This window comes from Colias croceus, chromosome 4 (genome assembly GCF_905220415.1).
Source record: "Colias croceus chromosome 4, ilColCroc2.1".
In the NCBI taxonomy this organism is placed as follows: domain Eukaryota; kingdom Metazoa; phylum Arthropoda; class Insecta; order Lepidoptera; family Pieridae; genus Colias; species Colias croceus.
This window is the reverse complement of record NC_059540.1, coordinates 3,196,817-3,209,670: the sequence shown is the minus strand read 5'-3', so window position 1 is coordinate 3,209,670 and position 12,854 is coordinate 3,196,817. Positions and strand designations below refer to the sequence as shown.

The following is a 12,854-nucleotide window of genomic DNA, read 5'->3' as shown; positions in this document are numbered from 1 at the left end:
CTAATACCATACTCTGTGGCTAATACAAACAGCCAGCACAGACAGCCAGTAAAACGCCCGCCATTCTTGTTTGCTGTCAAAAGAGAAGCTTTGCCTAATGTCGTGAAATATTCATTTACATTCGTTTTTTAAAGCGTAGTTGTCCAGTTCTCTTAGTTATTAATGTTTTATTATATAAATCATCATGTCTAACATATCGCTTGATAAAGAAACATTTTATCGGCGCATGAAAAGGCTGTACGCAGCGTGGAAGGTGTGTATCAATAACCACAATAACTTTTTATGTGCCGTGTTCGCATGAACTTTTCTTATTAATTTAACGTTTATAGGCTGCAGCAGCGGATTCAAAAAGTGAAGATGCATTGGCAAAGGTTGATTGCTTGGTTTCCTGCGTTGGAGTCGACGAAGATACACTTTATAGCAAGTCGACTGCTTTACAGGTTTGAATACGAAAACATGTAATACGCATAAAATATCATACAGTCTTGTATTATTTTATACTAGTCATAATAATTTTACAGACTTGGCTATTTGGATATGAGCTACCAGACACAATAACTGTACTCACAGAGCAAAGCATGTGTTTTCTTGCAAGTAAGAAGAAAATAGAATTTCTAAGACAAATTGAAAATGGAAAAGAAGAAACAGATCTACCTCCAGTAAAATTATTAATAAGAGACAGAGTAAGTCATCCTTTTGTCATGGAATATTTTTAATAATCCTAATTAGAAAATATTTTTATTTCTATCAAAAACCATTTACTTTTTCTTGTAGAATGACAAAGATAAGGAAAATTTTAGTAAACTAGTACAAGAGATTAAAAAATCAAAATCAGGTAAAACTCTCGGAGTATTTGCCAAAGATAATTATCCTGGTGAATTTTGTGAAAGCTGGAAAGGAGTCATGAAGTCGGAAAAGTTTGAGAATGTTGATGTAAGTTCATCCGTTGCCCTTTTGATGGCGCCAAAGGAAGACCCGGAGGTTATAACAATCAAAAAGGCTTGCTTGGTCACTGTGGATGTCTTTACTAAGTACTTGAAGGATCAAGTTATGGAAATTATTGATTCAGATAAGGTGAGATTGTGTTACTATTAATAATTCAGTTACTGATCATTTTAATTATTACTTGATCATCACCCCTATTGTGTGAGTGTCTTAACAATAAAGATATAACAATCAATCTTCCAATATAAAGTTTAAAGTAAGCTCATCTGTATTTGCTTATTTTAAAATAATGTTTTTTTTTACTTTCAGAAAGTAAAACATTCTAAATTAGCGGAAGGTGTTGAAGCGGCAATATCAGACAAAAAGTATGTAACTGGGGTGGATACTAGCCAAGTGGACATGTGCTATCCACCCATCATACAGTCTGGTGGCAATTACAGCTTAAAATTCAGCGCTGTATCGGACAAGAATCACTTGCACTTTGGGGCCATAGTGTGTTCACTGGGTGCAAGATACAAATCATACTGCTCAAATATAGTTCGTACATTATTGGTCAATCCAACTGATGAAATACAAAGCAATTACAACTTTCTCGTCAATATGGAAGAAGAGGTGATGAAAAGTTTAGTGGCTGGGGCTAAACTGTCTTCGGTTTATGAAGCCGGCTTAGCATTGGCAAAGAAGGAGAAACCAGAACTTGTTGATAATTTGACTAAGACATTTGGGTATGTATTTATAGTCTATGAAAGCTGAATTGAAGATGACACTTTCATTTTAAAATGGCACTTATAATTAATTTACATTCTTTAATTTAGTAAAGTAGATTTGGGCATTTAAAATGCAACATTTCAATAGTTAAGTTCGTTAATAATCAGTTCACTTCTAGGAAGACATTCAAGCTCAATATATTGTTTGTCTATATTTTGTAAGGCTTTCTATTTTAATTGATCTTTAAATGATTTTTTTTTTAATTTTAGTTTTGCAATGGGTATCGAATTTCGTGAGAGCTCCATTGTTATTGGACCCAAAACGTCAATTGTTGCTAAGAAGGGAATGGTGTTCAACATTAATATTGGTTTAGCAAACTTGACGAATAAGAGTGCATCTGATAAAGAAGGCAAGGTAAAGTTAATGAATAAATTGTTTGTAAATTTTAATGTAATTTTTAATAAACTAGCTCATGATTATTTTTTACTGGGCATTAATAATATTTGGAATATTATTTTCAGACATATGCCCTTTTCATTGGTGACACAGTGCTAGTAAATGAGGAACAGCCTGCGTCACTATTAACACAATCCAAGAAGAAAATCAAGAATATTGGTATCTTCCTCAAAGACGATGACGAGGAAGAAGAAGAAGAGAAGGAAAATAAGACTGAAATACTCGGTAAGCAATCAAAACCCATATTAATGTGATTTTATAATTCATACTCGGGAAATTTTAACGCAATCTATTTATATGAAATACTTAACACTGCACTAATCTTTTGCATTGGACCTTGACTCATTTTAAAGATTATGAAAGTAATCTTGTTATTAGAAATAATTGTCTATATTATGTTCTAGGTTTATTATGCAAATTAATTATTTACTTTAACTGTTTATTTAACAATTATTTTGTAAATATTATTGCTTATTTGTTTTGAATAGACTGTCTTAAATATCCATCATTTTTCATCTGTCATTAAATTAACTTTTATTAATATTATAGATTTATAGCCTTTTATTGTACAGTTCATAGAAACAGAAAAAGTTTATTAATCAAATGAGCATTCTTAGTGGACAATACCTTTAATACTATATTAGCATTTTCGATCAATTGTATTAGTGTTTTGCATGGCATTCAAATAAATAAAAAAAAATAGTAATTTTGCTTCAATAACTTAACTATATTATGTAAGTTTACCATAATAAATGTACATGTTTTATTGATCCAAGATGCTAAGAATGTCTTTCAAGTATCTCTACCCCATATATGGGGTGTCAAAATTAATCAATAATTGATTGCTCAGGAATATTGTGTTTTTATATTGTGTGTTTTCTTTTATTTTATGATGCTGTAAAAATGGAATGTACTCTCAATTACACAATTAATTTACATGCTATCATGGATGGATAGAAAATGGAGGTGAGTTGTTTTAAAATAATATGCTGCATGAATCAAAGCTGAGTTTTTTGTTTTGTTTGTCTAAACATAAAATTTTTATAGCAACTTTATGAATCCCCAACCTTTGTTGAAAAGGTGTACTTTTCATTCACAAATGAACTTATTAATATTGACTAAATCACTCAACTGGTTCAAATACTATCCAGAGTTGTGTGTAAACAATATTTTACAATATAAACTAATTTTAGGAAGGGGCAAAAGAACTGCAGTCATCGAGTCGAAACTGCGTACGGAACATTCCTCAGAAGAAAAACGTAAGGAGCATCAAAGGGAACTGGCAATAGCGCTCAATGAAAAGGCAAAGGAACGTTTGGCGAAACAGTCCAGTGGAAAGGAAGGGGAAAAGATAAGGAAAAGCACTGTTTCATACAAAAATATCGGCCAAATGCCGAACGTGAGCGAAGTTAAAGAATTGAAGTTATATGTTGGTAAGAATACTAAAAAACATGATTAAATTTAAGTAAAAATGTCCAAAATTATTATTATACATGTCTTCAAAATTATATGTTTTTGTGTTTTCGTCTTTCAGATCGGAAATACGAAACAGTAATCCTGCCAATATTTGGAGTACCAGTGCCATTCCATATTTCGACAATAAAAAATATCTCCCAATCAGTGGAAGGCGACTACACTTACTTGAGAATAAACTTCTTCCACCCCGGTGCCACTATGGGCAGGAATGAGGGGGGAAACTATGCTCAACCTGATGCTACTTTTGTTAAAGAAGTGTATGTAATTATTAAAATATTGCCAATATTGACTTCTTACGCCCTAACGATCAATTGTCAAAATAATAAACAAATGTCACAGAAAAAGAAATTCATTATAGATTATATGAATATCAATATTCAGCAAGTAAAACTAATTTTACTGCAATATTTTAAATTACAGAACATACCGAAGTACAAACACAAAAGAACCAGGCGAAATTTCGCCGCCATCTGCAAATCTCAACACAGGTTTCCGTCTAATTAAGGAGGTTCAAAAGAAGTTCAAAACGCGTGAAGCAGAAGAGAGGGAAAAGGAAGATTTAGTTAAACAAGACACTTTAGTCCTCTCTCAGAGTAAAGGCAACCCGAAACTTAAAGATCTGTACATAAGGCCCAATATAGTTACTAAGAGAATGAGTGGCTCACTCGAGGCACATTCAAACGGCTTCAGATTCACGTCAGTAAGAGGAGACAAAGTGGATATACTGTATAATAATATTAAAAACGCATTCTTCCAACCCTGTGATGGTGAAATGATTATATTGTTGCACTTCCATTTAAAACACGCTATAATGTTTGGTAAGCATTCAAAATATTCTACCAGCCTAAATACCTTAGATTATAGATTTCATACATTCCCTATGTGTGCAAGTGATAAAAATATTTCTAAAAACCCTAATAAGACATACTTCACTTCTCTGTTTATAATATGTCAAGTCTGTAATATAAAAAAGTAACCTAAAGTGTAACTTAATGTATTTTTGATATTATAAAATAAAAGAAAACTATTCAAACCTTAACTTCTATCAACAAATTAAACAGGTAAAAAGAAGCACGTGGACGTCCAATTCTACACAGAAGTGGGTGAAATCACAACGGATCTCGGCAAACACCAACACATGCACGACCGAGACGATCTCGCGGCTGAACAGAGTGAACGGGAGTTGAGACACAAGCTGAAGGTCGCGTTCAAGAGCTTTTGTGAGAGGGTGGAGAACATGACCAAGCAGGAGGTGGAGTTTGATACGCCTTTCAGGTATGGTTTGATAGGTTTACCACATTTATTTGAAGGGAAATTAAGTATCATTCTTTTCATGTTTGATGTTAAAAGTACTACAGCTATCAACATATTGGAATTAACATTACTTTTGAATTAGTTTAAGTGATCTTAACTGTTACAATTTAATTTGTTTTGTGGTCAATTAACAAAACTTTGACATTATTTCAGAGAGCTAGGATTCCCTGGAGCGCCCTTCCGCAGCACAGTACTCCTCCAGCCAACCTCTGGAGCCCTAGTGAACCTCACAGAATGGCCACCATTTGTAATAGCCCTAGAAGATGTTGAACTGGTCCACTTTGAAAGAGTACAATTCCACCTAAAGAACTTTGATATGGTGTTCGTGTTTAAGGATTACGCTAAGAAGGTCGCCATGGTTAACGCCGTGCCTATGAACATGCTGGACCATGTTAAGGAGTGGCTTAAGTGAGTTAAGAATAAAGAGTTATATAACATTTTGTAAAATATTAATTTATATTCTAAGTAAAAAAAAAAACAATTAAATATTCACAAATCACAGATATAAAATAGAGTAAGAGTGAGAAGGAAATTCTCTTATACTTTTATTTTTGTCCTTTCTCTAATACCTTTTTTCTCTCAGTTTTAAATATGGTTGTTATGATGGTGATTTTTACTTGGTATGTAATTCAAATAAATGTTTTTTATTCCAGCTCATGCGACATACGATACTCAGAAGGTATACAGTCTCTCAACTGGACAAAAGTTATGAAAACAATCACAGATGATATAGAAGGATTCTTCGACAATGGCGGATGGTCTTTCCTTGATCCTGAATCAGACGCTGAGAATGAGCAACATGTAAAGTTTTTATTGATTATATTATATTACTAGCTTCCGCCCGCGACTCCGTCCGCGCGTTTGTCGGTTTTCACGTGGATGGTTTATTTCTCCATTTTGAGTAACTCTGACAATGACATCAGATTATAAATATCTATTGGACCCGAATACGGCTAGGCCTATAAATTATTATATAATATGCGTATTAACGCAACGTGTGTTCGCGGTTCTACAGAACAACGTCTATGGATAAAACTGAAAAATTAAGATTAATTTTTTTTCTACGTATTTTTCCAGGATAAAAAGTATCCTATTTTATGCCCAGGATAATAAGGTATAATTATACCAAGTTTCATCGAAATCGAACCGGTAGTTTTCAAGTGATGTCTTCACATACAGACAGACAGACAAAAATTTTTTTAATCACATATTTGGGTTTGGTATCGATCCAGTAACACCCCCTGCTATTTATTTTTTCAATATTTTCAATGTACAGAATTGACCCTTCTACAGATTTATTATATGTATAGATTCTATATTATATTATTCTATAGCAATCATTGACATACAATAAACAACTAGACGCACAATCACGCTTAAAGATTGCCCGAATCAAAACTCTGCCCAACACGCGTAGGCAGACTTATCTAATCGACGCCACAAAATTCTTTGAACTTTTCTTGCTACCAAATAAGATGTTTATTTCAATGAATGTTTTATACAACGTAACTATGAAATATTGTGACGCCCATGGGCGACGGCGGTTTTGAGTGTCTAGTTTTTAAAAATAGATCAATTCAATCAAATAATAATATATTTTCTTAGTTCACTGCAATTTAATTGTCTATGTTTGATTTCAAAATAACTGTTTTCTCATGTCCATATAGTTAGTTATTTACAATCACAAACTTGTTGTAAATATTGCAATGCTTTATAAAAGGCTTTGATGCAATGATTTATAAAAGGCTTAGAGAACATATTTAAATAACTCTTAAATTAAATCGTTTAATAAATAATAACTTTTATTTCAGGACGAAGAATCAGAAGAAGAAGATGACGCGTACGAGCCGACAGACGCAGAATCGGAAGAAGAATCTGAAGACGACTCGGAGTATGACTCTGAGGCGTCTGATGCCTCTGAGGGATCGGGTGATAGTGACGGTTAGTATGGTAGAAAATCCCTTTCGTTTGCAATCCAATCTATGTATTGTATCCTTATGTTTTACGACATGGTACGCAATACGTGCAATGGGCGTATTATTATAAATTATGTCTTTATAAATTTGTGTTGTAATACGAAACCAACATATGCTCCTTAATTCTTCTAATGTTTCTCTTTACGTAGAGGAAACACTAAAACACGTATCAAAAGAAATACTTTTTTATTGTAAGTGATAAATAAAGCAAACGTATATAAGACAAATAGGTCAATTTCGCTAGCATATTAGTTACAGTGAAATGTGCTATAAAGTATTAATTGACAGAACTTGCATTTTAATTATTAAATCTAGAATATAAAAATGAATCCCAAAATGTGTTGGTAAGTGCATAACTTGAGAACGGCTTAACCGATTTCGTTAATTCTTTTTTTATTATATTCCTTGAAGTACGAGGATGGTTCTTATGTAGAGAAAACGTGAATATGTACCACGCGCGAAGCCGGGGCGGACTGCTAGTCTATAATATAAAAATGAATCCCAAAATGTGTTGGTAAGCGTATAACTTTAGAACAGCTGAACCGATTTCTTTAATTCTTTTTTTATTATATTCCTTGAAGTACGAGGATGGTTCTTATATAGAGAAAACGTGAATATGTACCACGGGCGAAGCCGCGGCGGACCGCTAGTATAATATACATTTTAAATCAATATTTAACCATTTACAGAAGAAGACGAAGAATCCGGCAAGGACTGGTCAGATCTCGAGCGGGAAGCTGCGGAGGAGGACAAAAAGGAGCGCACCTTCGATAGAGGAGAGGACTTCGATCGCAAACGAAAGGGCGGTAGGGATAGACCGCGGTTCGAGGACTCTAAGAAGAGCAAACACGACAAACATGATAAACACGACAAGAGCGATAAGCACCATAAAAGCTCCAGCTCGCACAAGAGTTCCAGTTCGAATCACAAGAGCAGTTCCAATCATAAGAGTCCGTCGAAGCATAGTAGTAGCAGGTGAGATTGTTGCTAAAGATCAAGTGTGAAGAGATATAATGATTGATGATGATTTATGATCAACTCTGAATTGTATCAATTATTTCAAAAATGAATAGAATAAACTGTATAATTTATATTTTTGTGTGTTGACTTTAAACTACCTTTAAAAATATGTGTATCTAATTAAATAATGTGGGTTATTTTGAAGTGAAAACTTTTCTACTAGCATTGAGTACTTTTTGGTAGGGAAAATGTTGTGTTTACTTGCCGGTATGTATATATTGAACTTTTCATTCCAAAAATCTATGATAACCATTCACTTCTAGCAGCAATTGTAGTCCCTATGATAGCGTTATCTAAAATATTTAAACACATTTTTATCGCAGTCCATCAAAGAACCGCGACAAGCACCACAAGTCGTCGCACTCGAGCGACCGCAAGTCGCACCACGAGCGGCGCTCCAACGGCGACAAGAAGCACGACCACAAGTCGCACAAGCGCTCGCGTGACGACAGCCGCGACCACGACCGCACGCCCAAGAAGTCCAAGTGAGTAGTGTTTGTGATCGATGGTTAGTGTAATATCGAGATAATTCTCATTTTTTATATTATAATGTAAACAAGTTGCAATGTGTGATAGGTTGAAAGGAATCCTGGTTATATTTGTTTGGTTCTTTCCAAATTTATATCATAAAGTGTGTACTTAAGTAAAATGTAGTGTGTTAATAGTGTAAAATGAAAATTTGCCAAATTACAATTAAATCCATCTGTATAGATTCTAAATATTGCTAAAAAAAATAAACTTCAATGAAATGAATGAATACTAATTCTGTTTTTGTTTGTTTTCAGGAAATAAGAAGATGTCTGAAGAGTGTTACTTATTATGTTTGATCAATGGGTTTTTGTTACTGCACAGAACTCCTTTCGTGTTTCGTTAAACATTACTTGTCACCCACTGTCCGTCTGTTAGATGTTCAAATCATTGTCTGATTGTTTTGTATGTATGTAGATTAATTTTAATTCCATGTCTAACTGTAATTTAAATTATAAACACAAATGAATAAATTTAAGGATTTATTAAACGCTGTATTTTATTTGCCGTCCTGATTCATAAATTAAAGTGACTACAATGTATCATCAACAACATCAAAAAATATAACTTACAATCTCGTGGATCGATTTATCTTACACAAGCTCTATAAATAAAATCACAAAATGACATTGTACATTATTTACAGAAAGAAAAGTCTACTATTATATTCTAAGATCCAGTGCTTTTCGCAAGCTCTGAGTAAATATTCATACAATAACTATTGTAATAAATTTGGAATAGGCTGTGACTTCTATTGATATTACAGGATTAATAAATAATAAAAACTACTAGGATTCGTTATAGCTCTAATTAAAGCTATGTTAAAAGGTTAAAATAAACATTTTAGACAGCATAAACATTGGACTTGAAAAATATCATTTCAAAAGAATTTTTAAAGTAAATCAAATCTTACGTCTAACATCCAAACAACATCAAGGAAGTCGCAACCTATAGCGATTAGAGAATCACTGGATCATTAAACTATGTTTTAAAAGAAAAACATCATTTATCATTATATTCAGCCTCTTGCGCGGCTACAACCGGTCCACGTGGCAACACTGTGATTCGTTTTGTCTCTGGTAATTTCACTTCCGATTTTTGTAATTCATTTTCCTGCGTATCAGCAGAGCTCCAATATTTCTTATTGACAAGCATAAGTAACATAAGTGCTGGTAAATGTATTAACGAAAATCTGAACAGTTTTCTTGAACTACCACTGTCTGATTTTTTATAGAATTGCCAGGCTGAAAAAAATATAAAAAAATTAGACATTACAAAATTTATAGAAAGACTATAGACACTTGAATGAATTATTTCTGAATAATATACATAGCTTACCTAAGTACGAAAAGTATATATTTAATGGTAAAGATTCGGCCGCAAACCACATGTTGGTAACACCAAGATAGGGCGCCGCTAGACACGTCGCTGTTATTACAGCCGTATGCCGTAGAGCCACTCTTCTGCATAACGCTGAAATAATTCACTTATTAGGTTTGATTTTGCTTTACACTAAAAATATAAGAAAATCAATGAAAAATATATTTTTTTGAGTCTTTAAATGGAAACAGCTCTTCAAATAGACAGTTTTTTTTAGGTCAACTCGTCTCTTGCACTAATAAAAATCGGAATTTACATTGTTTTTGCTCATATTTTAAATCTATGTGTTTCTATTTAAATAATCAAATTATAAATGCATATTTTATACAAATTAGGATTTCTATTAAAAACACGATTTTTCAAACACATATTAAATATTACTGCACTATAAGATAAAAATCATACCAGGATCAGTAACCGCCATCATCCTATACCCCGCTCTCGAGTAGTCCGGCCTCAGGTTCCACGACAGAGCGTTGAAGTGGGGAAACTGCCACGAGAACAGTATAATGCCGAGTACTAGCGCGCCCATGTCCAGCGAGCCTGAACACCCCGCCCAACCCATTAGAGGGGGGATCGCACCAACTGGAATTGAGAAATTAATTTTATTGTGAAAATAATATTAAATAAATGCTGTTTTTGATGCCTCATGGACAGTTTACTTAGAAAAGCAGTACTTTGAAGTTGCATTAAAAAAAAATTGGGAAAGACACAGTCCTTAGCAGTCCTGTTACAGTTAACAATATAAAAAATAATTGTTAGATTTTTTTTGAATACTGTTTCTTTTTTTTTGTATTTATTAAGGGATATACTTATTTTACTTTTGATAATAAAACGGAATACAGAAAAACACAAAAATAATAAAAAATACTAAAAAAAAATACTAATTTACAATAAAATTTAAAATTACAAGAGGAACTCACCTACTGATCCCAACCACGTATTTAATATTGACATTCTTTTCATAGGCGTATATATAGAGGTATAAAGCACCAAGTTCGCTGCACCCAATGCCGCAGTGAGAGGATTTACTCCTAGATAGAGGATACCAAGCCCCGTCGCGCTAGTCACTGCTGCGAAACCAATTGCGTGCGCTGGCCTGTAATAATGTCAATTTATTAAGGAATACATATTATAAAAAGAAAGTGTTTCCGAAAAAAGTGAATAACCACCATTACCATTGTACAAGTCAAATTATTTCAGGAATTTTTGTAATCACTACTTTATTTTATGCACTAAGTTTGTGTAGACAATATTCCTTCTATCTATTATCTATACACTTTCATCATTATTAACTACAGAATAAACCATAAAAATTCCTTACTCCAACAGCCCCTTGACAAGCACCCTATTCTTAGTTCTCGACATCTGAGCATCAAATGGTACTTCATGGTACTGATTTATGGAATTTGCCGCAGAACTGACGAGTCCTGTGCCCACCGCACAGAGCGCAAATGTCGTTAGCTCGAACGGCGCGGGCGCTAGGGCGTAGCCCGCCATTGATGTCATTACTACTAATGCTGCAATAGAAACATTCTTAATAATATATTTTTCTTTATTTTAATGAATATAAAATCATTCTTTCACAGTACAGCAATTTATATTACTGATTATTAATATAATAAATCCCTATAGGTAGGTCCCAATTAAAAATATTATTTGATATTTTATGTAAATGTATATTTATTGCATTTCAATGAATAAAGTTATGACTCCATAATATTTTTACTTTGAATGGTATTGTGGATTGATGAACTGATGAAAAATTCTATTAGTAAAATAAATAAATATTAAATGCCATGTTTCTACTTACAAGTTAGACGAAACTTCGACAGCATCATACAATATTGGACTAAGTTATTCTTAACATCATGGGTCGGAGTTTCCTTCCACACTCTAGTATCTTGAGGAACATTTTTACTTTTCTTTTTGGTAACTGTGGGCTGTGTTTGGCTTGTCAACGGTAAATTACTGCTAAGGTGGTGTGTTGTTGATATTCTAGCGATGTTGGTTTGTTGCCCATTCTGAAATTATATTTATATTTTGTTATTAATGCCTCAGACCGGCAATCACAGACACAATAGAAAATCTATTGTGTCTATTCCCGATCGGGCCGCTCGGTGGTCAATGGGTTAATACCATATATACATCTCTCATTTATACATATTATAAGATTGTTGTAAATAAATTATACTTTCATTAAAAATGCTATTGCTAGTTTTAAAATTCCAATGTCTGTAAACTATAAATTTAATAAAATTATAATATAAATACTTACACCAATTTTTAATAGCACTGATTTTGGTGAAAGGTCTTTTACACCATTTTTAAAATATAAAGTACAGCGTATAAGCTTAAGATAGGTCATGGTAAGGAATTTGTATATTTGTTTTCCTTTTAGGTTAACATCCTGTAATTACAAAATTTTAAATTAATTATAAAGGATAATAGTCTGATAACATTTCAAACTAATCAAATATGGGTTTCCTAGTTTCAGTAAAAAATTCAGTTCCAATAAATTAAAAATAATTGTTACATAATTGCGCAATGTTTGAAAACATAGGTTGGAATGTTTGTTGTAAACTGACCGCCAAAATGTTTTTGATAAGAATTGTCCTTATTTTATAGTTATAAATAATATGCCTACTAGATGTATAAATATTTTCAATAATATATTAATTAGAGAAGAAACATTATCGTTAGGGAAGTAAACTAAAATAATAAATAACAATTATATACGTACCTGACCACTGATTTTATAATCAAGGTTGTAACTTAATAGTTATATGTGTTTCACTATAACAATAATCGATATTATTATATCGAATTCTATTTGTTTTATAGGTTATTTTGTTGCCTTTTGTATCCCCAAGGACGTCGTTTTAAAATGTGACATTTGAGTTTTGACGTAACGTACGTCAGTCGGCCTATTTCAGTCTTTGACACAAAAAAATTGTCTATGATTGACTAAAAATTCCACAAAAAATTCTAATAATGATTTAATTAATTTTTTTAAATGGGGTTTTTTATAACTTGATAAATCGTGCATTT

At 32.8% G+C, this 12,854-nt stretch overlaps 2 protein-coding genes across 2 annotated transcripts; one reads left to right on the top strand and one right to left on the bottom strand.

The window, feature by feature from the left end:
* Positions 1-49: 49 nt before the first annotated feature.
* On the top strand, positions 50-8,913 carry LOC123691036 (FACT complex subunit spt16). The gene is made up of 18 exons (XM_045635216.1): positions 50-253; positions 330-440; positions 522-683; positions 775-1,074; positions 1,255-1,670; positions 1,923-2,067; positions 2,175-2,334; positions 3,067-3,075; positions 3,303-3,542; positions 3,644-3,842; positions 4,006-4,403; positions 4,647-4,860; positions 5,053-5,307; positions 5,553-5,700; positions 6,711-6,840; positions 7,565-7,850; positions 8,219-8,380; positions 8,681-8,913. The coding sequence occupies exons 1-18, from the start codon at positions 185-187 to the stop codon at positions 8,685-8,687; spliced, it is 3,411 nt and encodes a 1,136-aa protein (XP_045491172.1). The 5' UTR covers positions 50-184; the 3' UTR covers positions 8,688-8,913.
* Positions 8,893-12,665, bottom strand: LOC123691037 (protoheme IX farnesyltransferase, mitochondrial). The gene is made up of 8 exons (XM_045635217.1): positions 12,547-12,665; positions 12,082-12,213; positions 11,617-11,827; positions 11,128-11,323; positions 10,727-10,902; positions 10,209-10,388; positions 9,762-9,896; positions 8,893-9,667 (listed from the first exon to the last, which is right to left on the bottom strand). Exons 2-8 carry the CDS (start codon positions 12,169-12,171, stop codon positions 9,426-9,428), a joined length of 1,230 nt encoding a protein of 409 aa, XP_045491173.1. The 5' UTR covers positions 12,172-12,213; positions 12,547-12,665; the 3' UTR covers positions 8,893-9,425.
* Between the last annotated feature and the right edge of the window lie 189 nt (positions 12,666-12,854).